This window comes from Ranitomeya imitator, chromosome 1 (assembly GCF_032444005.1).
Source record: "Ranitomeya imitator isolate aRanImi1 chromosome 1, aRanImi1.pri, whole genome shotgun sequence".
Taxonomy (NCBI): Eukaryota; Metazoa; Chordata; class Amphibia; order Anura; family Dendrobatidae; genus Ranitomeya; species Ranitomeya imitator.
In genome coordinates, this window is record NC_091282.1 from 6,536,150 (window position 1) to 6,564,129 (window position 27,980).

At 49.0% G+C, this 27,980-nt stretch overlaps 1 protein-coding gene across 1 annotated transcript in view; it reads right to left on the reverse strand.

The window, feature by feature from the left end:
• Nucleotides 1-27,980, reverse strand: part of LOC138657566 (killer cell lectin-like receptor subfamily G member 1) — a 179,703-nt gene that overhangs the window by 82,402 nt on the left and 69,321 nt on the right. The window contains exon 3 of the mRNA XM_069745329.1: nucleotides 23,666-23,755. Coding sequence (XP_069601430.1) covers nucleotides 23,666-23,755 — 90 coding nt within the window. The remainder of the gene's footprint in view (nucleotides 1-23,665; nucleotides 23,756-27,980) is intronic.

Below are 27,980 nucleotides of genomic sequence, written 5' to 3' on the forward strand. Positions count from 1 at the left end.
CGTTCTTCTATGCACCTCTCTCTATATCACTATCCACACTGGGAAGCCCTGGGGATATACTTCACCTGTGGGAAGTTACACCATCTAGCTGCCATAACATCCCCTAGTGGACGCCTAAAGCAGCATCGGTCATCCTGACTGAATACCAGAGGTGGTGTCACGAACATAAACTCTATCCCTTTAAAGACCTTTCCCTTTTACATGGGTGCCCTGGGCCACGGACCGGGTCGCAGCCACCGTGACATCCCCCTGTGAAGTACCGGACCCGGTGCCGGGTAACCCTCTGGCCCGTGGGGCGACTCAAACATACATGAGAGGATTAAAGAGAATACCTCCCAAGGTTTTGCAGTAAGGAAACAAGAGCTTACAATCTATCAACCTCTTTTGAGAATAGACAGTGAACATATGGTGGAGTAAGAAATCTTAGTTAAATCGCAGGATGCCTATACACAAAGATTTAGAATAGACAGGAAAACACTTTTCCAAGGTTGGACAACAATAGGTAAATGGTTTTCACATAAACAGAGCAGTGGAAGCCCTTTTGTCCCCAGAAAATGCATTTTGCATTAATGGGACACCTTGGTTTACTGCAGGGGAAATGTTACGATTGCCAGCCTAGACTCCATGTCTCCGAAAGGAAAATACTGAATATCGAAGATTGTATAAGTTTGATTGTGATGAAACAGGGCGAACTATGGAAGACAGAGATATTTTCTCATAACCGTAACCTAGGACTATAAGCCCCAAATCCATAATGGCCCAATAACTGACAACAGCCATGTTATGATTGATCTCCGGGGATAGTTAAAATCCCAATGAACAATATGGCGGCACTCTCAAACTTCTGCGAGCATCCAGAGAGAAGTTATCACATAAGTTGGGATTTTCATAAAATCTCCAAGGGCTGAGGACAGCCCACAACCTGGCCCAGGTGAGGGCATCATGGGGGCAGGGCCGGCCCGAACGTATAGGCGAACTAGGCGGCCGCCTAGGGCGCCGACCCAAAGGGGGCGCCAGGGAAAAAATAGAAAAAATTAAAAATCTTTTCAAAAGGCAAAAAGTTTTAGGGATGGAAAGAAAAGTGTGGAGTGCGAGGGGAGGAGCCATAGCTTCGTGGGTGGAGCCGGCTGGAAAAGAGCTTGGAGCGGGAAGACGCGGTGAGGTGCCGATCCCGGAAGAAGAACCCCGACCCTGGCAGGTTAGCAAGAGGGGAGGAACGGCCATGTCGGATCCCGGGGGAGCGGAGGCGGCGGCCACCGCTGCAGACTCAGGGGCACTTCCAGATTCCGTGGCGGACGCAGCCACCAACCCGGTATCACTGCTAGATGCCGCGGGGCTTGCGGCGCCCATCAGCCAGCTGGACACTGCCGAAGCTACGACAGCCATAATGCCCTTCTCTATGCTGTCATAATGCCCTTCTCTATGCCAGGAGCCGCCTGGCTCCCGCGATACTCTGGAGAATCCCATACGTTAACTGACTTTAAACAGGGGATTTGTAGCCTGCTCGAGTTTTATCCCTTGACAGAGCCCCAGAAAGTTCATATGATAATCGGCCAACTCTTTGGAGCGGCATTGAGGGAAGTAAAGTCCTGGCCCGTTGCAGACAAGAAAACTGCGCAACAGGTATTTGCAAAGCTTAAAACCACCTTTGACACCCGCACCGCTACGGAAATTAAATTGACGTTCTATGGGTGCAAGCAGAGGCCGCAAGATAGCTTACGGGACTATGCCCTTAATCTTCAGGAGGCGCTGTGGGCCATCAAGCAAAGTGACCCAAACAGCATGCAAGATGAAGATAAACTGCTGAAGGATCAGTTCATCGAGGGGCTCCTGTGCAGTAACCAAAGGGCCCAGCTACATTTCCTGGCCATGCAGAATCCAGACCTGACTTTTGCGCAATTCAAAGATAAAGTCACCCAGGCACTACCAGAGCGACAGCCCAGCCGAGCCACACTTCCCAGGCGTCAATCCCTCACGTACCACCAGGAGGTGGCGCCGGATGCACCCATCTCCGCCGAGGCCGATGCCCAGATCCTGGAAGACGACTCCCCTGCAGGACTGCACCTCCAGATACAGGAGCTGACCAGGAGCGTTGCAGCCCTAGCCCGGACCATCCAGTCCCTACAGGAGGCCCCCAAGGAGAAGATCCAGCTGGCTTCCAGACCGGAAGATGTCCCCTGGCAGCGACCAAGGAGAGTTCCATCGACCAGAGGCAGAGACGACGATCGCTTTCATTGGGATGGATGACCTATCTGCCGCCGCTGCCACCAGGTGGGCCATCTTGCAAGGTACTGTCAGTTAAACGAGCAACCCCTGGGGCCAAGGGCCTACCCCCAGGAGTAGAATGCCCAGGCCCGCAAAATTGGAGAGCCAAATACATCGGAGGGCGACCAGTCCTCCCCATCGTGATCGATGGTATCCCCATGAACGCTTTGCTGGACACTGGTTCCCAGGTGACTACTGTTGTGAATTCCGTTCTTGGGCTCCCTTCGGTGGTTGTAAATGGCACTGTTGTGAATTCTGCCCTTGGGCTCCCTCTGGTGGTTTTGAGTGGAACTGCCGCTCCTTGGGTTTAGCTTTAGCAGCTGCTTTCACTAATCATCTCTCCTGGCTCTGCTATTTAACCTGGCTCTAGTCTTCAGCCTATGCCATTTGTCAATGTTCTCTGGCTGGATTCACATCTCTGCTTGGATTCTCCTGGTTTCCTGGCCAGTTCTGCAAAGATAAGTTCTGGCTTTGCTCATTTCAGTCCACATGTTGTGGACTTATTGTTCTGTGCATTCTATTTTTGTCCAGCTTGTCATTATGGATTTTTTTCTGTTAGGTGGAAGCTCTGGGAAGCAGATTTACCCTCCACACCTTTAGTCAGGTGTGGAGATTTTGTAAACTCTGCGTGAATTGTTTTGTAGTTTTTATATTGACCGCACAGTATCCTTTCCTGTCCTATCTATCAAGCTAGACTGGCCTCCTATGCTAAAATCTGATTTAATTTCTGCGTATGTTATTTTCCCCTCCTCTCACCGTCAATATTTGTGGGGGGCTATCTTTCCTTTGGGGATTTTCTCTGAGGCAAGATAGGTTTCCTGTTTCCATCCTTAGGGGAAGTTAGATCTTAGGCTGTGCCGAGGGGTCTAGGGAGCGTCAGGTACCCCCCACTGCTATTTCTAGTTGCGCTGCTAGGTTCAGGGTCTGCGGTCAGTACAGATACCACTTCCTTCAGAGCTTGTCTCATGTTGTTCCTAAACCACCAGATAATAACAGTACAAGTGGTCAAAAGATGAATTAAATGTATCTCAAAAGAAGGAAAAGAAAGTTCTGAACCATTTTTTTTCTGTGCTCTGGTTTGCCTCTTTTTTCCTCTTGATATCTGGGTGGTGCAGGATATATGCTCTGGCATGGATGTTCAGGGTTTGTTTTCTCGTGTGGATCAACTGGCTGCAAGAGTACAGAGTATCCAGGACTATGTTGTCCAGACTCCGGCTTTAGAGCCCAGAATTCCTACTCCGGATTTGTTCTTTGGGGACAGATCCAAGTTTTTGAACTTTAAAAATAACTGCAAATTGTTTTTTGCTTTGAAACCCCATTCTTCAAGTGATCCCTGTTATGACCTGGTGGTTAAGAGGCCACACTGAAATGACCTGGTGGCTAAAACGCAACATGGAACGAGCTCTGAGAAGGTGGTATCTCTACTGACCGCAGTCCCTAATCCTAACAACACAACTAGAAATAGCCGTGGGATGTTCCTGACACTCCCTAGACACCTCGTCACAGCCTAAGATATAACTACCCCTAAAGAAGGAAATAGAAAGCTATCTTGCCTCAGAGAAACCCCCATAAGGAAAGATAGCCCCCCACAAATATTGACTGTGAAAGGAGAGGGAAATGACGAACACAGAAATGAAATTAGAATTCAGCAAAGGGGAGGCCAAAACTAAACTAGATAGTCAGAGAGCAAAGGATACTGTGCGGTCAGTATTAAAAAACTACAAAATCCACGCAGAGTTTACAAAAATGAACTCCACACCGACTCACGGTGTGGAGGGGCAAATCTGCTTTCCCAGAGCTTCCAGCTAGCCTAAATAAGACATAATGAGAAGCTGGACAAAAGAGACAAAATGCAAGCAATAGAGTCCAAACAAATGGACAAACAAACTAGCAAAACTTATCTTTTGCAGACAAGGACTGGCCATATGAGAAATCCAAGGGAAGAATCAAATCCAACCAAGAACATTGACAGCAGGCATGGACTAAAGCCCAGAGCAGGTTTAAATAACAAACCCAGGCAAGGCGATTAGTGAAGGCAGCTGCTAAAGCTACCTAACGGAGCAGCAGTTCCACTCGAAACCACCAGAGGGAGCCCAAGGGCAGAACTCGCAAACACACCATTAGCAACCACAGGAGGGAGCTCCAGAACGGAACTCACAACAGATCCCATTCAGCAGGTGAAAATCATCATATCCTTGCTGCGTGGTGATCCGCAAGACTGGGCTTTTTCTCTTGAAACAGGGAATCCGGCATTATTGAATGTAGACGCATTTTTTCAAGCGCTCGGCTTATTGTATGACGAACCTAACTCTGTAGAGCATGCTGAGAAAACACTGTTGGCCCTGTGTCAAGGTCAGGAAGCAGCAGAGTTATACTGCCAGAAATTTAGAAAATGGTCTGTGCTCACTAAATTGAATGAAGAGGCTCTGGCTGCTATTTTCAGAAAAGGTCTTTCTGAAACCCTTAAAGATGTTATGGTGGGCTTTCCTACGCCTGCCGGTTTGAACGAATCTATGTCTCTAGCCATTCAGATTGATCGGCGTCTGCGCGGGCGCAAAGCTGTGCACCATATGGCAGTGTCCTCTGAGCATAGTCCTGAACCTATGCAATGTGATAGGATTTTGACTAGAATAGAATGGCAGGAATTCAGACGTCAGAATAGGCTGTGTTTTTACTGTGGTGATTCTGCTCATGTTATCTCTGATTGACCTAAGCGTACTAAGAGAGTCGCTAGGTCTGTTACCATTAGTACGATACAGCCTAAATTTCTCTTATCTGTGACCCTGATTTGCTCATTGTCGTCCTTTTCTGTCATGGCATTTGTGGATTCAGGCGCTGCCCTGAACTTAATGGACTTAGAATTCGCCAGGCGCTGTGGTTTTTCCTTGCAGCCTTTGCAGAGCCCTATTCCTTTGAGGGGTATTGATGCTACACCCTTGGCCAAGGATAAACCTCAGTACTGGACACAGATGACTATGTACATGGCTCCTGCACATCAGGAAGATTGCCGTTTTCTGGTGTTGCATAACCTGCATGATGTTGTTGTGCAGGGATTTCCATGGTTACAGAAACATAATCCGGTGCTGGATTGGAAAACTCTGTCTGTGACTAGTTGGGGTTGTCAAGGGGTACATAGTGACGTTCCTTTGATGTCAATTTCCTCTTCCCCCTCTTCTGAGGTCCCTGAGTTTTTGTCGGATTTCCAGGATGTATTTGATGAGCCCAAGTCCAGTTCCCTTCCTCCACATAGGGACTGTGATTGTGCTATTAACTTGATTCCTGGTTGTAAGTTCCCTAAGGGCTGACTTTTCAATCTGTCTGTACCAGAGCATGCCGCCATGCGGAGCTATGTTAAGGAATCTTTGGAGAAAGGGCATATTCGGCCCTCTTAGTCACCATTGGGAGCGGGTTTCTTTTTTGTTGCTAAGAAGGATGGCTCCTTGAGACCCTGTATAGATTATCGCCGTCTTAATAAGATCACGGTCAAATTCCAATACCCCTTGCCTTTGCTTTCTGATTTGTTTGCTCAGATTAAGGGGGCTAGTTGGTTTACTAAGATTGACCTCCGAGGGGCATATAATCTTGTTCGTATTAAACAGGGTGACGAATGGAAAACTGCATTTAATACGCCCGAAGGCCATTTTGAATACCTTGTGATGCCATTTGGGCTCTCTAATGCTCCATCTGTGTTCCAATCCTTCATGCATGATATTTTCCGCAATTTTCTTGATAAATTCATGGTCGTATATTTGGATGATATTTTGATTTTTTCCAATGATTGGGAGTCTCATGTGAAGCAGGTCAGGATGGTGTTCCAGATCCTTCGTGATAATGCTTTATTTGTGAAGGGGTCTAAGTGCCTATTCGGAGTTCAGAAGGTCTCTTTTTTGGGTTTTTTTTTTTCTCGCTCGTCTATAGAAATGGATCCTGTTAACGTCCAAGCTATTCATGACTGGATCCAACCCACATCTGTGAAGGGTCTTCAAAAATTTTTGGGCTTTGCTAATTTCTATCGCCGTTTCATTGCCAACTTTTCCAGTGTGGTTAAGCCCCTTACTGATTTGACGAAGGAGGGCGCTGATGTGACGAATTGGTCCTCTGAGGCTGTTGAGGCCTTTCAAGAGCTTAAACGCCGATTTACTTCTGCCCCTGTGTTGCGTCAACCGGATGTTTCTCTTCCTTTTCAGGTTGAGGTTGACGCTTCTGAGATTGGAGCAGGGGCCGTCTTTTCTCAGAGGGAGTCTGATGGTTCTTTGATGAAACCGTGTGCTTTTTTTTCCAGAAAGTTTTCGCCTGCGGAACGCAATTATGATGTCGGCAATCGGGAGTTGTTGGCTATGAAGTGGGCGTTTGAGGAGTGGCGACATTGGCTTGAGGGAGCTAAACACCGTGTTGTGGTCCTGACCGATCATAAGAATCTGATTTAACTCGAGTGGGCCAAGCGGCTGAATCCTAGACAGGCTCGATGGTCCCTGTTTTTCTCCCGTTTTGATTTTGTGGTCTCGTATCTTTCGGGATCTAAGAATGTTAAGGCGGATGCCCTCTCTAGGAGTTTTTCGCCTGATTCTCCTGGAGTCCTTGAGCCAGTTGGCATTCTTAAGGAGGGGGTGATTCTTTCTGCTATCTCCCCTGATTTGCGCCGGGTGCTTCAGGAATTTCAGGCTGATAGGCCTGACCGCTGTCCAGTGGGGAAGCTGTTTGTTCCTGATAGATGGGCAAGTAAGGTAATTTCTGAGGTTCATTGTTCAGTGTTGGCTGGTCATCCTGGGATTTTTGGTACCAGAGATTTGGTTGCTAGGTCCTTTTGGTGGCCTTCCTTGTCTCGCGATGTGCGTGCTTTTGTGCAGTCCTGTGGGACTTGCGCCCGGGCCAAGCCTTGCTGTTCCCGCGCTAGTGGGTTGCTTTTGCCTTTGCCGGTCCCTGAGAGGCCCTGGACACATATTTCCATGGATTTTATTTCGGATCTTCCTGTTTCCCAGAAGATGTCTGTTATCTGGGTTGTTTGTGACCGGTTCTCTAAAATGGTCCATTTGGTACCTTTGCCTAAGTTGCCTTCCTCCTCAGATCTGGTTCCATTGTTTTTTCAGCATGTGGATCGTTTGCATGGCATTCCGGAGAATATTGTCTCTGACAGAGGTTCTCAGTTTGTCTCTAGATTTTGGCGGGCCTTTTGTGCTAGGATGGGCATTGATTTGTTTTTTTCTTCGGCGTTTCATCCTCAGACTAATGGCCAAACTGAGCGAACTAATCAGACCTTGGAGACCTATTTGAGATGCTTTGTGTCTGCTGATCAGGATGATTGGGTGTCTTTCTTGCCGTTGGCCGAGTTTGCCCTTAATAATCGGGCTAGTTCGGCTACTTTGGTTTCACCTTTCTTTTGTAATTTTGGTTTTCATCCTCGTTTTTCTTCTGGGCAGGTTGAGCCTTCTGATTGTCCTGGTGTTGATTCTGTGGTGGACAGGCTGCAGCAGATTTGGACTCATGTGGTGGACAATTTGACGTTGTCTCAGGAAAGGGCTCAACGTTTTGCTAACCGCCGTCGGCGTGTTGGTCCCTGACTTCGTGTAGGGGATTTGGTTTGGTTGTCTTCTCGTCATGTTCCTATGAAGGTTTCTTCTCCTAAGTTTAAGTCTCGGTTTATTGGTCCTTATAAAATTTCTGAAATTATTAATCCGGTCTCTTTTCGTTTGGCTCTTCCAGCCTCTTTTGCCATTCATAATGTTTTCCATAGATCTTTGTTGCGGAGATATGTGGTGCACGTTGTTCCCTCGGTTGACCCTCCTGCCCCGGTGTTGGTTGAGGGAGAGTTGGAATATGAGGTTGAGAAGATTTTGGATTCTCGTTTTTCGAGGCGGAGGCTCCAGTATCTTGTCAAGTGGAAGGGTTATGGCCAGGAGGATAATTCTTGGGTTGTTGCCTCCGATGTCCATGCTACCGATTTGGTTCGTGCTTTTCACTTGGCTCGTCCTGATCGGCCTGGGGGCTCTGGTGAGGGTTCGGTGACTCCTCCTCAAGGGGGGGTACTGTTGTGAATTCCGCTCTTGGGCTCCCTCCGGTGGTTGTAAATGGCACTTTTGTGAATTCTGCCCTTGGGCTCCCTCTGGTGGTTTTGAGTGGAACTGCCGCTCCTTGGGTTTAGCTTTAGCATCTGCTTTCACTAATCGTCTCTCCTGGCTCTGCTATTTAACCTGGCTCTAGTCTTCAGCCTATGCCATTTGTCAATGTTTTCTGGCTGGATTCACATCTCTGCTTGGATTCTCCTGGTTTCCTGACCAGTTCTGCAAAGATAAGTTCTGGCTTTGCTCATTTCAGTCCACATGTTGTGGACTTATTGTTCTGTGCATTGTATTTTTGTCCAGCTTCTCATTATGGATTTTTTCTGTTAGCTGGAAGCTCTGGGAAGCAGATTTACCCTCCACACCTTTAGTCAGGTGTGGAGATTTTGTAAACTCTGCGTGAATTGTTTTGCAGTTTTTATACTGACCGCACAGTATCCTTTCCTGTCCTATCTATCAAGCTAGACTGGCCTCCTATGCTAAAATCTGATTTCATCTCTGTGTATGTTATTTTCCCATCCTCTCACCGTCAATATTTGAGGGGGGCTATCTTTCCGTTGGGGATTTTCTCTGAGGCAAGATAGGTTTCCTGTTTCCATCTTTAGGGGAAGTTAGATCTTAGGCTGTGCCAAGGGGTCTAGGGAGCGTCAGGTACCCCCCACGGCTATTTCTAGTTGCGCTGCTAGGTTCAGGGTCTGCGGTCAGTACAGATACCACTTCCTTCAGAGCTTGTCTCATGTTGTTCCTAAACCACCAGATCATAACAGACTACTATGCCCTACATCCTCTATAGACATTATTGGGAGGACACCGACATTACCCGTGCCCCCGATGATGATTTTACTATAATAGCTAGTAATGGTCAGCCACTGCCACAAGTGGGGTATAAAGAGGTCACCATTAAGGTGGGGCGGGTAGAATTGAAGGCCCAGGGAATTGTCATTGTTGATATTGACCGACGTGAATGTAACCCCATGATGACCATTGGTACTAATGTCATAGAAAATTGTCTTGCAGAAGTTATTATCTTGTTGCAGCAGGTAGCAGAGACAGCTGGTTACAGTGAACAACGTGCCCTGCAGAAAGAAATCAGAGCCCTAATGCGGAGACAGTAGGTGGAGCTGACTGGTGGTGAAATTGGCCGGGTCACAGTGAGTGATCCGAACCCCATTGCAATACCCCCCCAGGAGTGAAACGTTAATATGGTGTCGGGCAGCCATAGGCCTCGGGGGTAAGGACTATCAGGCCCTGGTAGAACCTGTGTATTCAGAGAATAGGCCTACCCTCCTGACAGCCAGAGGGGTGGTTGACGTCCGCAAGGGGAGGGTGCCGGTGCGTATTCTTAACTGTGGGGAGGAGGAAGTCCACCTAACCAAATATGTCATACTTGCCAAGCTGTTTACTGTTAATAACAGCATGATACAGGCACCCGGGCCCTTGGTCCCGTCCAATCCGGCGGAGGACAATGGCTCTGCAGGGCAATCGAAAGTTTGGTGTCAAGAATTACATGTGGGCACTGATTCTACCCCACCTCACCAGATACAGGGGGCCTACAGGGTGGTTCACGAGTATGAGTGGGTTTTCAGCAAGCACCCCCTTGATTTCGAAAGGGTAAAAGGGATTCAACACCATATTCCCACAGGAGATCACCCACCCATAAAAGAGAGATACCGTCCTGTACCCCCAGCTCATTATCAGTGTGCCAAGGACATGTTACGAGAGATGAAGGAGGCTGGGGTAGTGAGAGACAGCTGTAGCCCCTGGGCAGCTCCATTAGTTCTCGTTAGGAAGAAAGGTGGCACCATGAGGATGTGTGTGGATTATAGGCAACTAAACCGCATTACACATAAGGATGCATACCCCCTGCCTAGGATAGAGGAGTCCTTGGCTGCGTTAAAGTCTGCTAACTACTTCTCTACCTTAGATCTCACCAGTGGGTACTAGCAGGTTCCCGTGGCAGAGGCGGATAAGGAAAAGACGGCCTTCACGACACCAATGGGTCTCTGCGAGTTCAACTACATGCCCTTCGGATTGTGTAACGCCCCGGGGATGTTCCAGAGGATGATGGAGTGCTGTTTGGGACACAAGAACTTTGAGACCGTGTTGCTATATTTAGACGATGTCATTGTCTTCTCCAAGACCTATGAAGACCATTTGAAGCACCTGGCCGAGGTGGTTGAAGCCCTGTCCAACTTTGGCTTAAAGGTGAAACCGTCCAAATGCCATCTGCTGAAACCCAAAGTGCAGTACCTGGGGCATGTGGTGAGTGCCGAAGGAGTGGCCCCAGACCCCGACAAGGTCACGGTGATAAGGGACTGGCCGCAGCCCGGTAATCTCCATGAAGTCCGACAGTTCCTTGGGTTGGTAGGTTACTACCGGAGGTTTATCAAATTTCACCAAGAAGGCCGCACGTTGCAAGACCTGTTGGTGGCCAACCCAAGAAGCCCAAGGGCAAGAATACCCCGTTTGATTGGAACAACGGACTGGAAGAATCGTTCACCTGCTTAAAGTCGGCGCTGACGGGAGAAGAGGTACTAGCCTACCCTGAATATGACCAGCCGTTTGTATTGTATACGGATGCCAGCAACGTGGGGCTGGGAGCTGTGCTGTCCCAGGTCCAGAAGGGCAAAGAAAGAGTGATTGCCTATGTCAGCAGGAAACTTCACCACACTGAAAGAAACCCTGACAACTACAGTTCCTTTAAGCTGGAGTTCCTCGCTGTCGTTTGGGCCGTGACGGAGAGGTTCAAGCACTACCTTGCCTCCGCAAAATTCACCGTCTTCACGGATAATAATCCGCTAACGCACTTGGACACAGCGAAACTCAGTGCCTTGGAGCAGCGGTGGATGGCCCGGTTGTCCAATTACGATTTCACCATCAAGTACTGGGCGGGGCACAAGAATGCGAAAGCCGATGCATTGTCCCGGATGCCTCACTTGCTGGAAACGGGGGAGGATCCAGAAGAATTTGAAGAGGTAGAGCTGCCCGCTTTCCATCGCCCCAAGGCAACCCAGTGTTCCCATCAAGTGAAGAACAGGCGCAGGAACCAACAAGGTGCCCCGTTGGACCCCCTGCCCCATCATGGGTGGACAGAGAACCAGGATGGAGACCCTGCGGTCCGTCGAGTGAAAGAGCTCCTGACGCAGGCAGGTTTGCATCCCAGCCCGGATGATCCACCAGAGGCATTACAGTTGTGGAAGGAGAGGGGCAAACTGTTTATTCGCGATGGCAAGCTGTGCCGGAGGAGCATTGACCCATGCACTCATGAATTGGTATGGCAGATCGTAGTCCCAAGACAAGATGTGCCAATGGTCCTGGGAGTGTACCACGATGGGGCAGGACACTTCGGGTGGAGAAAACTGGAGAGGCTACTCCGTGGGAGGTTCTACTGGATTGGCATGAAGAAAGCCATCGAGAAGTGGTGTCGAGAGTGTGGCCCCTGTAGCCTATGCCGGAAGGATCGTGACAGTCAACGGGCTCCCTTGTGGCCCATCATCACCAAACGGCCACTCGAATTGGTCGCGCTGGATCACGTGAAGCTAACACCTAGCCGGTCAGGTTATCTCTATGCTCTCACCATTGTGGACCACTACTCCAGATTCCTGGTAGTCGTACCGGTCAAAGATTTAACGGCTAGGACGGCTGCCAAAACCTTCCAGCAGTACTTCTGTAGACCCCATGGGTACCCGGAGAAGGTGCTAACTGATCAGGGACCAGCACTTCAAGCGGAGGTGTTCCAGGAGTTCTGCAATTTGTACGGGTGTAAGAAGATCAGAACCACACCGTACCATCCACAAACCAACGGGATGTGTGAGAAGATGAACCAAGTAGTGATCGACTTACTGAAGACCTTACCGGTAGAGGAGCGGAACTTGTGGCCCACAAAGTTACCAGACTTGGTAGACATATACAACCACATCCCGGTGAATTCCACCAATTGCACCCCAGCGTACCTGACGCGAGGAAGGTCTAGCAAGTTGCCCGTCGATCTGGACATGGGGGTCCTGACCCCCGAAGATATATCGCCAGATGCGGATTGGAATACCGAGAGGCAGCAACGGTACCGCGAAGAACAGGAATGTGTAGAAAGAAGTCTCACCCAAGCCAGACAAAAACAAGAAAGGGACTACAATCAGTATGCTCCCGCGGCTCCATTGCCACCCGGTGAGCAGGTACTCAAACGAAAGAGGAGACTACACAAGCTTGATGACCAATGGGAAGCAGAACCGTATACCATTCTGCCCTCCGATTTCGACAATACAAAGGTCTGTCTCATCAGTAAAGACGGAGGGGAAACCTCAACGGTCATATCCAGAGTCCACCTCAAAATATGCCCTGATAAGCTGAAAGATGGGGAAACAGATCCCAGGACTTCTCCGCCCGTGGAAGAGAAGATGATACACACTGTCCTTGGCGATTTTCCCCAGTCGTGGACTCAAATAAATCAGGCCATTGTGGTACCTGTCCTAACGTTTCGTCAACTGAAACCGCCAGAGCTAGACGTGGTGCCAGGGCATCCGGACCCGCAAGCGCAGCCGACCCCATCAGAAGATGCGATGCCAACCGTCGAACCAGCAAGCCCTCCCTCTGCTATCGGTGAATCTGCCATGCCCACCATTAGCAGTGACAGCTCTGAGGACTCCAGCATGCCAGTGCTGCCCAGACTCACTAGAAGTGTAGCTAGAAGACAGTGCACTACACTAGCGATAGCAAGTGTAGCAGACCCTATTAGGCCAGTAGCAACCCCTGCGCTGCGGACGTCCACGCGTAGCACTAAGAATCAGACTCCACTTCGCTACAAAACTTGGAGATATTAACGATAGTTGCTATTTGGTTGAAAATGTTTGTGTAAATATCTTTGTTATGGTTTAAGAATGGATAATGGTGTGATGGACAGTGAATCGCTCCAAAACTTTCACAGGGGCCCCTTTGTTTACCCGGGGTCCCTGCTACTTCAAGGCTGCAGAACCAAAAACACATGGGCCACCTACATAGCGAACAAGTCTGTAGAAACCTGTTCACACCACCAAAGAACTTGAAAACACAAAAGCGCACAGAGAGGTAAAAAAATACTCTGTTGTAAAAAGGTCACAGTAAATAAGCAAGTGCTAGTCAAAAAATGAAAAAATACAGGGTATTTAGTTGATACTTTTTTTTGCAAAAAAAAGTATGTTAAGCTGCCCCACCAATCGCCAAGGTATACCCATAATAGAGCAGTCCTGTCTAATGTATATAATCCCTATCTGATGTATTTAAAAACCTGATCATCTGTATAGTACCTGTATGAACAGGGTTCAGAGAGAAAATATCCACGTTGAACATGCGAGATGGAACAGCTACAATGCAAATGACCCACAGAGGAGTGGTGAACTCCCCAGTCTTGTAGAAACAAGAGAACAATTATAGAACCAAAAACACATGGGCCACCTACATAGCGAACAAGTCTGTAGAAACCTGTTCACACCACCAAAGAACTTGAAAACACAAAAGCGCATAGAGAGGTAAAAAAAATACTTGTTCGCTATGTAGGTGGCCCATGTGTTTTTGGTTCTATAATTGTTCATACAGGTACTATACAGATGATCAGGTTTTTGAATACATCAGATAGGGATTATATACATTAGACAGGACTGCTCTATTATGGGTATACCTTGGCGATTGGTGGAGCAGCTTAACATACGTTTTTTTGCAAAAAAACTAAATACCCTGTATTTTTCATTTTTTGACTAGCACTTGCTTATTTACTGTGACCTTTCTACAACAGAGTATTTTTTTACCTCTCTGTGCGCTTTTGTGTTTTCTACTTCAAGGTTGCACCTACTGAACTGAGAGTCATGAACTATGCATGGCCAACCTTTTGCAACGTCCAAGCGTTCTAACCTCCCATAACGGGAAGCACTGTTACATTTACTTGTTCATAGTGTTTGGAAATTTTTGTATGTTTTCACTAACATGTCTTGTTATTCTTCTTTTCCCAGTCCAGGAGTACTGGATTTAACCGTAGAGGAGTGCAGCGCCCCAGAGACCTGGTCGTTCCAGTAATGTCGCTCTGCCGCTAAGGAGGGTGATGTTATGTCTGATTGCACTAAAGGAGTTCATCTGGCCAGGTATCACAAGCACACACTACACTTCACACTCCAGCCACTAGGGGGAGCAATAGGCACTACTTACTAGGTCACTCACACTGGTAAAACTAGGGGTCGGACAGAAAGTAGCCTGGGAGAGCTCCAGGGAGGACCTGTCAGAGGTGGGTTCCTGACAGGGGCCTAGCAGAGAGGACCGATTGTTACAGAGCTGCGCCTGCACTACCTTGCGGCGGCATCTTAGAAAGGACACGAAGAGAAGGATACTGTGGAGTAGTGAGAAACGGGATCAGAGTACAAAGGAGATAGAGCCAGTAGGAGTCGTGCCCCGAGAACGGCAACATCCTACTGAAGCGCGTAGCCGGTGGCCGGAGCTCCGAGGAAGTAACAGACTCTACGCATTACTTCAAACAGCGGCAGGACAGTTATTTACAGGTTGGCTGCCTGACTTAAATCGCCTGAACGGACATAGGAGGCAATCGTTGGAGAGGGGCATCGCTAGGGTCACAGAATAACTCCAGGCCTACCTGTCATACGGGTGCGTCCTAACCATATCATACTGGGGGACGGAGAGAAGAGAGAGGACAGATACAACAGTTGTGAGGACTATCCCGTGGTGCTCAGCAGGGAAGGACTACAACACACAGGCGCTAGAAGGTAGACACTGATCCCCACCTGCAAAGGGAACTCTGCATGTGCCTTCGGACTGGCCGGTCTCAGCCAGCCCTGTTAGCAGAGCTCTGGATTGCGGACCCCGAAACCTTCAGTAAAAAGGTAAAGAAACTGCAACCCTGTGTCCTCATTATTCCTCGCATTCTGCACTGCGCACTATCACCACCTTTCATTGGACGCCCCTTAGCAGGGTCACGGACTGGGTCTAGCCACCGTGACAACCCCGGATCGAGTACCCCGTGGCCCTGCGTCTGGGGGCTTACTGTCACCTTACAATAGCAAGGTGGCATTAACCCTTCATTACCCCATATCCCACCGCTACACGGGAATGGGAAGAGAGTGGCCAAGTGCCAGAATAGGCGCATCTTCCAGATCTGCCTTTTCTGGGGTGGCTGGGGGCAGATGTTTTTAGCCAGGGGGGGGGCAATAACCGTGGACCCTCTCCAGGCTATTAATATCTGCCCTCAGTCACTGGCTTTACTACTCTGGCGGAGAAAATTACGCGGGAGCCCACCCCAATTTTTTCCGCCATTTAACCCTTTAATTTAATAGCTAGAGCGCCTAAATTTTGCATATACACACTACTGACATTAGTAGTGAGGAATATGTTAAAAAAATGGTGATATGAGATGGTTTACTGTATGTAAACCATGTCTCAAATCATGTCGTATTTGGGAAGGAGATAGCTTAAAAGCCGGTAATTCTATTGCCGGCTTTTCCTATCTCGCACTGGATGAAATATATATATATATTGTAGCGTGGCTAAAGGATGTCTAATCGATGGGAGATATGTGTCTTATAAATGGCTTGTTGCTGTGATGTAACCATGGCTACCTATATGTGTTTCAGGACCTGTGGTGATGTCACAACCACATGTCTGGTCATGTGATGGGTTCTGGGTGTGGTTAGACATATAAAAGAAAGCCTAATGCTTAACACAGGTAGGTATGTGTGGAGGTGAAACCCTCCTGAGTGTGTTACGGCTTCAGGACTGAGCCGGATGAACTGGACACTTGTTTTTCTTTACCTGAACCAAAGGCTATTTGTTTTCTGTTGTTTGCCACATGGTTTATGAAGCAATAAACCCAGTGAACTTTAAAGGAACACGTCTCCTGAGTGTCAGCCGTCGCAGCTGAGTGAGTGAAATCCCTACAATTGGTGGTAGATGTGCGAGCAGCGTTCCCAGCGGAGACGTGAGTTTATTTTGAATGTCCTGGGTCAAGGCTGTTGCAAGCCAGCAAGCATTGCCGGAGAAAATGGAGGACCTGCTGAAACAATTGGTCCAGATGCAGTCGCAGCAGGAGAAAAGGCAGCAAGAGACCAACAGGCTGTTGATGCAGCAGATACAACAGAGCCAGCAGGAGCAACGGCAGCAGATGCAACAAAGCCAGCAGGAGCAATGGCAGCAGTTACAACAGAGCCAGCAGCAGATGCAGCAGAGCCAGCAGGAGCATCAGCAGCAGATGCAGCTTCTGGCAACTGCCATCCAGGGAAAGGCGAGCTCCCCAACCCCAGGTTTGGCTGATGACACCCACGTCCGGAAAACGGTAAGACGCGCATTGCAGAAAATGACTCCCGGGGATGATGTTGAGGCCTTCCTGACGGTGTTTGAGAGGGTCAGAGCAGTGGGCAGAGGTACTTGCGCCATACCTGACGGGAGAACCCCAGAAGTACTATGATTTGACCTTGCAGGATGCCAAAGAGTATCACAAATTGAAAGCCGAGATTCTCGCACGTTTGGGGGTGACACTGACTGTCAGGGCACAGCGAGTTCACTCCTGGGGCTATCACCGGGACAAACCACCTCGTTCCCAAATGTTTGATCTGTTGCACCTGGTCCAGAAATGGCTGCAGCCAGAGTCCTCTGCGCCTGCACAGATGGTAGAACGGGTGATGATGGATCGGTTTGTCCATTCCCTCCCGAGGCCTATACAGTCTTGGGTTGCCCAGGGTGATCCCCAGAATGCCGACGAGCTGATCGGACTGGTTGAGAGATACCAAGGGTTGGAAGGCTGCTTCGGGAGGCAGCCCATGCCGTACTGGGGATCCCAGAAGGCAGCTGAGTCCCAAAAAGGGGTGGTGCGTCCAAGGTCACAAAGGGCGGGGGAGGTGGTGCCCAAGGTCCCCACGGGTGATATTATTTGTTGGAGGTGCCACAAGCCAGGACATATAGCTGCCCGTTGTTCCCAAACCACTGAGCAGATGGACTGCAGCATGGGACGCCGTTGTTCATACTATGCGTATCCAGCTTGCAGTGTGAACTCTCCGCCCAACGAGGGACCTCAAGCATGTCCCGTGAAGGTGAACGGTCAAGCAGTAACGGCACTGTTAGACTCGGGGAGCCTAGTGACCCTGGTGAGGGCCACTTTTCCTCTCCACCTGCTCCCGGGAAAGAAGGTCGGAGTGCGGTGCATACATGGTGATGCAAAGGACTACCCTGTGGCCAGTGTGAACATTGAAACGACATGTGGCACGGAGTCCCACATAGTCGGCGTCGTTCAGGACTTGTTGCACCCTATAATTATTGGCCGGGATTTCTGTTTGTTTTGGGATTTGTGGGGGAAAGGTTCTGAGCTCCCTAGCAAGAGTAGGGAACCAGTGAACCCGGGAAGGGTGGTGCCACACCCAGAGTCAGACAGGTTTCCTTTTTGTGTCCTGGCTGGAGATGAGGAGGAAGTGTCCCCTGCATCTGAAATTCTGGAGTTAGAGGTATCCGGTGAAAATTTTGGGACTGCCCAACATAGGGACCCCACTCTGAGGGAAGCCTTTAATAATGTCACAGTTATTGACGGGGTGGTACAGGAGCCGGGGGCAGACACAAGATTTCCCCATTTTCTAATGAGCAGGGAGTTGTTGTACCGGGTCACGAAAATAAGGGAGGAGTTGGTAGAGCAGTTGGTAGTGCCGGGTCCATATAGACGGAAGGTGTTGGACATGGCCCATTCACACATCTTGGGTGGACACCTAGGGGTGGAAAAAACGCAGGAACGGGTTGTGCAGAGGTTCTATTGGCCTGGGTGCCACCGGGAAATAGTGAACTATTGCAGGTCCTGCCCTACATGTCAGCTAACTGCTCCCACTCCTCATTTCCGAAACCCCCTTGTGCCACTGCCCATTATTGAGGTGCCATTCGAGAGAATTGCCATGGACTTGGTCGGCCCTTAGTTAAATCAGCCCGGGGCCATCAGTATATATTAGTCATCCTGGACTACGCCACACGCTATCCTGAAGCAATTCCCTTGAGAAATTCTTCTTCAAAGAGTATAGCTCGCGAGTTGGTCCATGTCTTTTCCCGGACAGGTCTGCCGAAGGAGATCCTGACTGACCAGGGGACTCCTTTCATGAGCAAGGTGATGAGGGAACTATGCAAAGCCCTGAAAATCTCCCAGTTGAGGACCTCGGTGTACCATCCCCAGTCAGATGGCCTTGTTGAGAGATTTAACAAGACACTGAAGAGCATGCTGAGAAAAGCTATAGAGAAAGACGGTAGAGACTGGGATTGTCTCTTACCCTATTTGATGTTTTCCATTCGTGAAGTTCCACAGGCTTCCACAGGTTTCTCACCGTTTGAGCTTCTGTATGGCCGACATCCACGAGGACTCCTGGATATAGCCAAGGAAACCTGGGAAGCCGAAGTCACGCCCCACAGAAGCGTCATTGAGCATGTGGCCCTGATGCAGCAGAGGATTGCAAAGGTGATGCCTATCGTGAAAGAACACCTTCTCCAAGCACAAGAAGCTCAGGCCAGGGTCTACAACCGGTCTGCAAGAGTGAGGCAATTCAATCCGGGAGACCGAGTTCTTGTGTTAGTTCCGACAGTGGAAAGCAAGTTCTTGGCCAAATGGCAAGGGCCATATGAGGTTGTCGAGAAACTTGGTGAAGTAAACTATAAAATTCACCAACCAGGAAGACGGAAACCATTCCAAGTATACCATGTCAACCTTATCAAGCCGTGGCAAGATAGAGAGCCGACAGTAACTCCATCGTTGTTAAGCAACCCAGAAGATGAGGTTGGAGCGGTTACTATAGCGGAGACGCTATCGGAGTCCCAGAAACAGCAATGCCGGGAGTTACTCCAGAAAAACAGGGACCTGTTTTCCGAGTTGCCTGGGTACACGAAGGTCATAGAGCATGAGGTCCTGACAGAGCCCCATGTGCGCGTGAACGTGAAGCCCTATAGAATTCCTGAGGCCCGTCGAGAAATAGTCTCCAAGGAAGTGGAGCGTATGTTGAAGCTTGGAGTCATTGAGGAATCCAAGAGCGGTTGGTCGAGCCCAATTGTCCTGGTCCCAAAACCTGATGGGGAGTGGAGATTTTGCAACGACTATAGGAAGTTGAATGAGGTCTTCAAGTTCGACGCATATCCCATGCCCCGAGTTGATGAGCTCATCGAAAGGCTTGGGCCCACCAGGTACATAACCACCTTGGATTTGACGAAGGGGTATTGGCAGATCCCCATGGCACAGGAAGCCAAGGAGAAGACGGCGTTTTCTACACCAGATGGATGCTTCCAGTATGTCCGGATGCCATTTGGCCTACAGGGAGCTCCGGCCACCTTCCAAAGGGCTATGGATAGAGTCCTTGCACCCCACAAGGCATACGCTGCTGCGTACCTAGATGATATCGTCATCTTTAGCCCGGACTGGGAGAGTCATCTGGAGAAAGTCCAAGCGGTGTTTGATGCTATAAGAGAGGCCGGATTTACAATAAACCCGAAGAAGTGTGCATTGGGTAAAGAAGAAGCTAAGTACCTTGGATACATAGTGGGTCATGGAGAAATAAAACCCCAAATCAGTAAAGTGGAGGCAATTCAAACATGGCCAAAACCAGTTTCCAAGAAGCAAGTTAAAGCCTTCCTGGGAATCGTGGGATATTACAGGAGGTTCATCCCAAAATTCGCCACAATGGCGGCGCCTCTGACTGACCTGCTAAAAGGGACAAAATCAGTAATGGTTAAGTGGTCCGAAGAAACAGATTCAGCCTTCCAAGAAATGAAAGAGGCTTTATGTAAGCAACCCGTTCTGATGGCCCCAAACTTCAAGAAAGAGTTTATTCTTCAGACAGATGCCTCAGATGTTGGGGTGGGAGCAGTCCTTTCCCAAGAACTACATGGAGAGGAGCATCCTGTTCTCTATCTGAGTAGGAAGCTGTCCTCGTCTGAAAAGAACTACTCAGTCGTTGAAAAGGAGTGCTTGGCCATAAAATGGGCAGTCGACACATTACGGTACTATTTGCTGGGACGTAAATTTAGACTGATATCCGACCATGCCCCACTTAGGTGGATGAGGGAAACGAAGGGTAGAAATGCTAGGGTCACCCGTTGGTTCTTAGCCCTGCAGGACTTCTGTTTCCATGTGGAACATAGGGCCGGAAAGCTGCACGGTAATGCTGATGCCCTGTCAAGAATCCCTTGTCTAGTGGGAGAAAGTGCCAAGCCCCACGGCTTTAGGCAGAGGGGGGAGGTATGTAGCGTGGCTAAAGGATGTCTAATCGATGGGAGATATGTGTCTTATAGATGGCTTGTTGCTGTGATGTAACCATGGCTACCTATATGTGTTTCAGGACCTGTGGTGATGTCACAACCACATGTCTGGTCATGTGATGGGTTCTGGGTGTGGTTAGACATATAAAAGAAAGCCTAATGCTTAACACAGGTAGGTATGTGTGGAGGTGAAACCCTCCTGAGTGTGTTACGGCTTCAGGACTGAGCCGGATGAACTGGACACTTGTTTTTCTTTACCTGAACCAAAGGCTATTTGTTTTCTGTTGTTTGCCACATGGTTTATGAAGCAATAAACCCAGTGAACTTTAAAGGAACACGTCTCCTGAGTGTCAGCCGTCGCAGCTGAGTGAGTGAAATCCCTACAATATATACACTAGATTGTGGCCCGATTCTAACGCATCGGGTATTCTAGAATATGCATGTCCCCGTAGTATATGGACAATGATGATTCCAGAATTCGCGGCAGACTGTGCCCGTCGCTGATTGGTCGAGGCAACCTTTATGACATCATCGTCGCCATGGCAACCATTATGACATCTACGTCGATACTGTGCCCGTCGCTGAATCAGAAACGTGGGATTTCTACATCCTTTATGACATCATCGTCGCTGTGCCCGTCGCTGATTGGTCGAGGCCTCGCGGCCTCGACCAATCAGAGACGCGGGATTTCCAGGACAGACAGACAGACGGAAAAACCCTTAGGCAATTATATATATAGATAGATACCCCTATTCTATGTGAACACATTTATTCTACCTATTCTACTGTAACCTGTCAGTGTGATTTTACTGTACACCGCACTGAATTGCCGGCTTTTCTCTCTAACACCGCTGCGTATTTCTCGCAAGTCACACTGCTGGTCCATGTGTAATCCGTATTTTTCTGGCTTCCATAGACTTTCATTGGCATTTTGATTGCGCAATTTGGTGACAAACGCAGCATGCTGCCATTTTCTACGGCTATAGAAGACCGTATAATACTGATCAGTAAAATACGGCTGATAGGAGTTGGGGCATAGAGAAGCATTGTATCGTATGCAATCCGTATTTTCAGCACCTCTCATACGTCCGTAAAACACGGTAGTGTGACGCCGGCCTTAGCATGGAGGTGTTTGTATTAGGCCGGTTTCACACGTCCAGATAATTCCGGTACCGGAAAAAAAATCGGTACCGGAATAATCCGTGTTCGTGTGGCCCTACGTTTCTGTGGCACATCAGTGTGGCACACGTGTACCGCCCGTGTGCCCACTGGGTACCACACGCACCGTGCTAGGTACCACACGTACCAGCATCTGGTGCTGAAGCCGCGATTCATATCTTCCCTGCAGCAGCGTTTGCTGTAGAGAAGATATGAATAATAGTGTTTAAAATAAAGATCTATCTTCCCCCCGCTCTCCCACCCCCTGTGCGCCCCCTGCCCTCCCACTTCCTGTGTGCCCGATGCGCCCCCCCCCCCCCCCCCCGCTGTTCTGAAAATACTCACCCGGCTCCCTCGTTGGCCGTCGCCGCTTCCTGTTCTGGCCGCAACTTCTCCTGTATGCGGTCACATGGGGCCGCCGATTACAGGAATGAATATGCGGCTCCACCTCTATGGGAGGTGGCACATAGATCTTTATTTTAAACACTATTATTCATATCTTCTCTGCAGCAAACGCTGCTGCAGGGAAGATATGAATCGTGGCTTCAGCACCAGATGCTGGTATGTGTGGTACCCAGTGGGCACACGGGCGGCACACGTGTGCCACACTGATGTGCCACAGAAACGTAGGGCCACACGGACACGGATAATTCCGGGGGGGGCGCACAGGGGTGGGAGGGTGGGGGGCACATAGATCTTTATTTTAAACACACGATTATTCATATCTTCTCTGCAGCAAATGCTGCTGCAGGGAAGATATGAATCGTGGCTTCAGCACCAGTGGGGGGGACAGCGCTTACTGTAGCGCTGTCTCCTGCACGGCACACGGACTGCACACGGACAACGTCCGTGTGCGGTACGTGTTTTTCACGGACCCATTGACTTTAAAGGGACACTGTCACCTGAATTTGGTACACGGAGACACGGTCCGCAAAAAATCAATGACATCTACACAGGTGCATTGATTTCACTGTGTCTACGTGTGTCAGTGGCTCCGCTACGTGAGGAAACTGTCACCTCACGAACTGGAGACACTGACGTGTGAGACTGCCCTTACACGTGTGATGTCTGTATTACATGTGTGATATTACACGGGGTTTTTGTATTACATGTGTGATATTACATGGAGGTGTTTGTATTACACATGTGATGTCTGTATTACATGTGATATTACACGTGTGTGTAACTATAGGCTTGATATTGCACTGGACCCTCCTTTGCACATGTGTAATATATTGCGGTGTGCGGATTTCTTCCTGTTACGCCTGGTGCAGCGCCCACATCTCTCCCTGCAGAGACATCAGTGTGCCCAACGCCGAGGCTCCAGTCCTCCTTACAGCTCTGCTGTTGCCCGGGGTGCGTGCACTCCTAGCAGGTCTCCAGGCTCTGTGCTTAGAGCGCACTTCCTCTTTCTTAAAGGGGCTGCGCTCATTCCTCTAGAGTATCCCCAGCCAATAGCTGGAGGTCTTTACTATTTAAACCGCCTCCTCCAACATGGAGGTGCCTGTGCAAAGTTGTAAGTTTGATCCTAACATGCGTGTCAGTTCTCAGGTCCCAGTACTGGTATGCGTGCTGCACCCGCCAGTGTTCACCTCAACGGCAGCAGAGCCAGCTGCACCCACCACTGCTCACCTATCCATCAGACTGTCCTGTCTGCCCCTGTGGTTGCTGTCTTCTTCTCCGCCTGCATCTGTTGGACATTCCGGGGCCATTCCAGCTATCAGCTATAAGAGCTCAGCCGCCATCTACCCAAAAGTCAGTTCTGGAGTAGCCCCTGGACCCCCTCCCTTGTCTCTCCACGGACCACGGTGTCGGTAGCTGCTGCATGTCTGTGGTCAGATTAGGTGGGGCTCCTCGTCGGGCCGCTCCAGGTCTTCCTTGGCCTTTGGCACAGTGGTTCCACCGTCCAGCCCTTTACACCTGGTCAGTGTAGACAGAACATTTCTTACCTTTTTCTCTTTCTTCACCTTTTTTGCTTCCTTCCCTGTTCATCCCCAAGAGAGCTGCATATGTGACTGTGTCTCCTCTGACCCCAGAACCTGCAAGAGGAGAAGTGACATCAGCTATGTTCAATATCAAAACTAGAAGGACACTAGAGGGCGCTGTTTGTGATTACAGGGGGACACTAGAGGGCTCTCTGCACGATTACAGGTGGACACTAGAGGGCGCTCTGCACGATTACAGGGGGACACTAGAGGGCCCTCTGCACGATTACAGGGGGACATTAGAGGGCACTGTGTGTGATTACAGGGGGACATTAGAGGGCCCTCTGCACGATTACAGGTGGACACTAGAGGGCGCTCTGCACGATTACAGGTGGACACTAGAGGGCGCTCTGCACGATTACAGGGGGACACTAGAGGGCCCTCTGCACGATTACAGGTGGACATTAGAGGGCATTGTGTGTGATTACAGGGGGACATTAGAGGGCCCTCTGCACGATTACAGGTTGACACTAGAGGGCGCTCTGCACGATTACAGGTGGACACTAGAGGGCGCTCTGTGTGATTACAGGTGGACACTAGAGGGCGCTGTTCTGTCTCCGCCATCTAATATTGTTACCCTGATTATTTGCTTGCATAATTGCAGTTTCCTCAGTATACAGTATTGATATATTCATGCCTTTATTCATCTGTGATGCTTTGGCTCCCTCTAGCGGTCAGAGTTATGTTGGCAGTTCAATCTTGTTTTTGTATTATCCATGTCTGATTCTCCTCCTCCTTTGCAATGCATTATGGTAGCTCAGCCTCCATTTCCCTCCATTTTTCCTTTCACTTTCTTCAGTTTGCCTTCAAGGAAAGACGCTTCACTTCATCCCCCTTGCGATTGCATTGCCGGTATGTCTTTATGCTTCATATAGATATTTCTGCTCTATATTAGCTTAGTTTAACCAGTTGTACTCCTAGTTTAGTCACTAGCTTTCTAAATGTTATGCATAATGTATATCATGTGTATTATGTATCTTCTATGCCATGCACTGATTCTATGTATATCATTGTTCACAGTTTCACCGCATCAATATACCACTACGTTTAATAAAGCACAGACTCAACCACAGTCTCCTTATTGGACCCCGGTATAGCGGTTTAGCTGACTGTATAGCTACGTATGAGCCTGCCTCAGCTAGTGAGGACAGAACAGTGAAACGGCAGCCATCCAACTAGTGGGATTCAAGTCACCGGCTACACAGAGACTGAATACAGCTGCAGCAATCTCTGCACAGCCAAGCACTTTCCCAAGACACCATGTCTCACAAATCACATAGGACAAGATCTGTTACTTCCGTCTCCTCAAAGACAACATCCATCAGCAGCGCAGTCGCCATTGCCCGCGCAAATGCTGAAGCCGCCAAAATACGAGCGAGCTTTGCTGACCAAGAGATGCAACTTAAATTAGAAAAAGCACGCCTAGATGACGAAGAGAGAAGGTCACTCTTAGAGAGAGACGAGCAAGAGAGAAGGTCGCGCTTAGAGAGAGACGAGCAAGAGAGAAGGTCGCGCTTAGAGAGAGATGAGCAAGAGAGAAGAATGCAGTTAGAGAGAGCCAACCAAGAGAGAAGAATGCAGTTAGAGAGAGCCGACCAAGAGAGAAGAACGCAGTTAGAGAAGGCACGCGTGGATGCCGCCTTAGAAAGCCTAGCAGCAAAAAGGGAAGCTGCCGCAGCCCTCGCCGAAGCAGAATCGCTAGAAGCCGCGCAAAATCCCAAGCTGCATAGCCAAAGCAGTACGTCGAGTCTGGAGTTTCCACTGCAAGACTCACCACAACGCACATCTCAGTATGTTAATGACCTTCCTGATCCAAACTATAACCCTGAACCAGTACCAAAACCAGAATACGACACCTCCAGCGAAGTGAGCGAGAGTCGTCACGAGGCTCAGGACAGAAACAAACTCGAAAATGTGAGGCAAAACAACTCTGCTAATGACTACCTTGCCCCTCACCAGGTAACCAACATGAATCACCCTGCTGACACACCTTACGTCAGACCGAAGCAATACGACACCGGCTGGCGCCACCATGAGGACACTAACAGGTACGAACGCACCTCACATCACTATCAGGGCGACCCATCACGAGTATACTCTGCTGACAACCGATTCACGACAGAATTTGCCAAGTTCTTCACACGACGTGAACTGGTTGCCAAGGGACTCATGAAATTCACTGACCGAGCTGAAGGTTACAGAGCTTGGAAAGCTTCCTTCCAAAATGTCATTAGAGACTTGGGGCTACAACACAGGGAAGAGATAGACCTGTTAGTCAAATACCTGGGAGAAGAGTCAGTCAAACACGCAGTAAGGATCAGAGACATTAATATAAACCGCCCTGAGACTGGCCTCAAAGAAATCTGGAAAAGGCTGGATGAGTGTTACGGCTCAGCAGAAGTAATAGAAAGAGCCTTGTTCAAAAGAATCGATGACTTTCCTAAAATATCTAACAAAGGTCTCCAGAAACTTAGAGAGCTAAGCGACCTGCTAAAGGAAGTCCAAGTTGCCAAATATGAGGATGACCTACAGGGACTTGCATTTCTCGACACAGCCAGAGGTGTTAACCCTATAGTCCAGAAGTTGTCCTACAATCTACAGGAGAGGTGGCTCACACATGGTTCCACGTACAAATACAAACACAGCGTTCCATTCCCTCCCTTCTCCGTTTTTGTAGACTTCATACACCAACAAGCGAGAATTAGAAACGATCCCAGCTTTGACTTTGCAATACCATATGCCACACCATCACCACCTGCAAATCCACGCAGAACATCTGTAGCAGTACACAAGACTTATGTTTCTTCTTCAGATTCTAATTACAGGTCTGCTGGCTGCTCCGAATCAGAGACAAAGGTGCAGGACCCTGACAAGCAGTGCCCACTTCATCAGAAGCCTCATCCTCTCCTGAAATGCAGAGCCTTCAGAGGAAAATCTATGCCAGATCGCAGAAGCTTCCTGAAAGAAAAAGGTATCTGCTACAAGTGCTGCTCGTCCACAGCTCATCTCGCCAAGGATTGCAAGGTCAGTGTAAAATGCACAGAATGTGGCACCACAGATCATAACACCGCTCTACACCCTGGCCCAGCTCCATGGAGTACACAAAACACGCCAGCTGACAGTGAGCATGGCGGGGAGGAAAGGAACACTGATACAGCTACGCCAGAGATCACTTCACAATGCACCGAGGTCTGCAAAGGGACAATAGACAGTAGGTCCTGTTCAAAAATATGCCTCGTCAAAGTATACCCGAAGGGCCATAGAGACCAAGCTGTAAGACTGTATGCTATCTTGGATGACCAAAGTAATCGATCCTTGGCTAGATCAACGTTCTTTGACCTATTCAACATCAAAGGACCAAGCACTCCCTACTCCTTAAAGACGTGTGCAGGTACTGTGACAACAGCAGGCAGGAAAGCTACTGACTACCAGATCGAGTCTTTAGACGGACAATTCTGCCTACCACTACCTACGATCATCGAATGTAACCAGATCCCAGACAACAGATCTGAAATCCCTACACCAGATGTAGCAATCCATCACGCTCACTTTAAACGAATAGCACACCTCATACCGGAACTCGACCATCAGGCCCAGATAATTCTGCTGTTGGGGAGAGATATCCTGCAGGTTCATAAAGTGAGACGTCATATCAACGGACTCCACAATGCTCCCAATGCCCAAAGGCTAGACCTAGGATGGGTCATAATTGGCAACGTATGCTTGGGACGCATGCACGCCCCATCTTCTGTGACAAGCATGCTGACAAATACATTGGAGAAAGGACGTCCATCTCTGTTTCAACCTTGTAACAATGAGTTCCATGTCAGGGAACTGCCACACAGCATCCAACTGCCCAACCATTTAATAGACTTTACTCACGACAGCAGTATAGTGTCGGGAAGCTATGAGGATCAGTTAGGGGGCACAGTCTTCCAGAGAACTAAGCAGGACAACCAAGTGGCAATGTCGGTAGAGGACAAGTTGTTCTTAGAGGTAATGGACAAGGGACTCGTTAAAGATGAGACCAACAGCTGGGTCGCACCTCTTCCCTTCAAAACCCACAGACCACGTCTACCGAACAACAGAAATCAGGCATTACAACGTTTCTCCTCTCTCATTCGTAATCTGCAAAAGAAACCAGAGATGAAAGATCACTTTTTCTCCTTCATGTCAAAGATTTTTGAAAACCGTCAAGCAGAACTAGCTCCCACTCTCAAAGACTCTGAAGAATGCTGGTTCCTACCCATGTTCGGAGTATACCACCCTAAGAAACCAG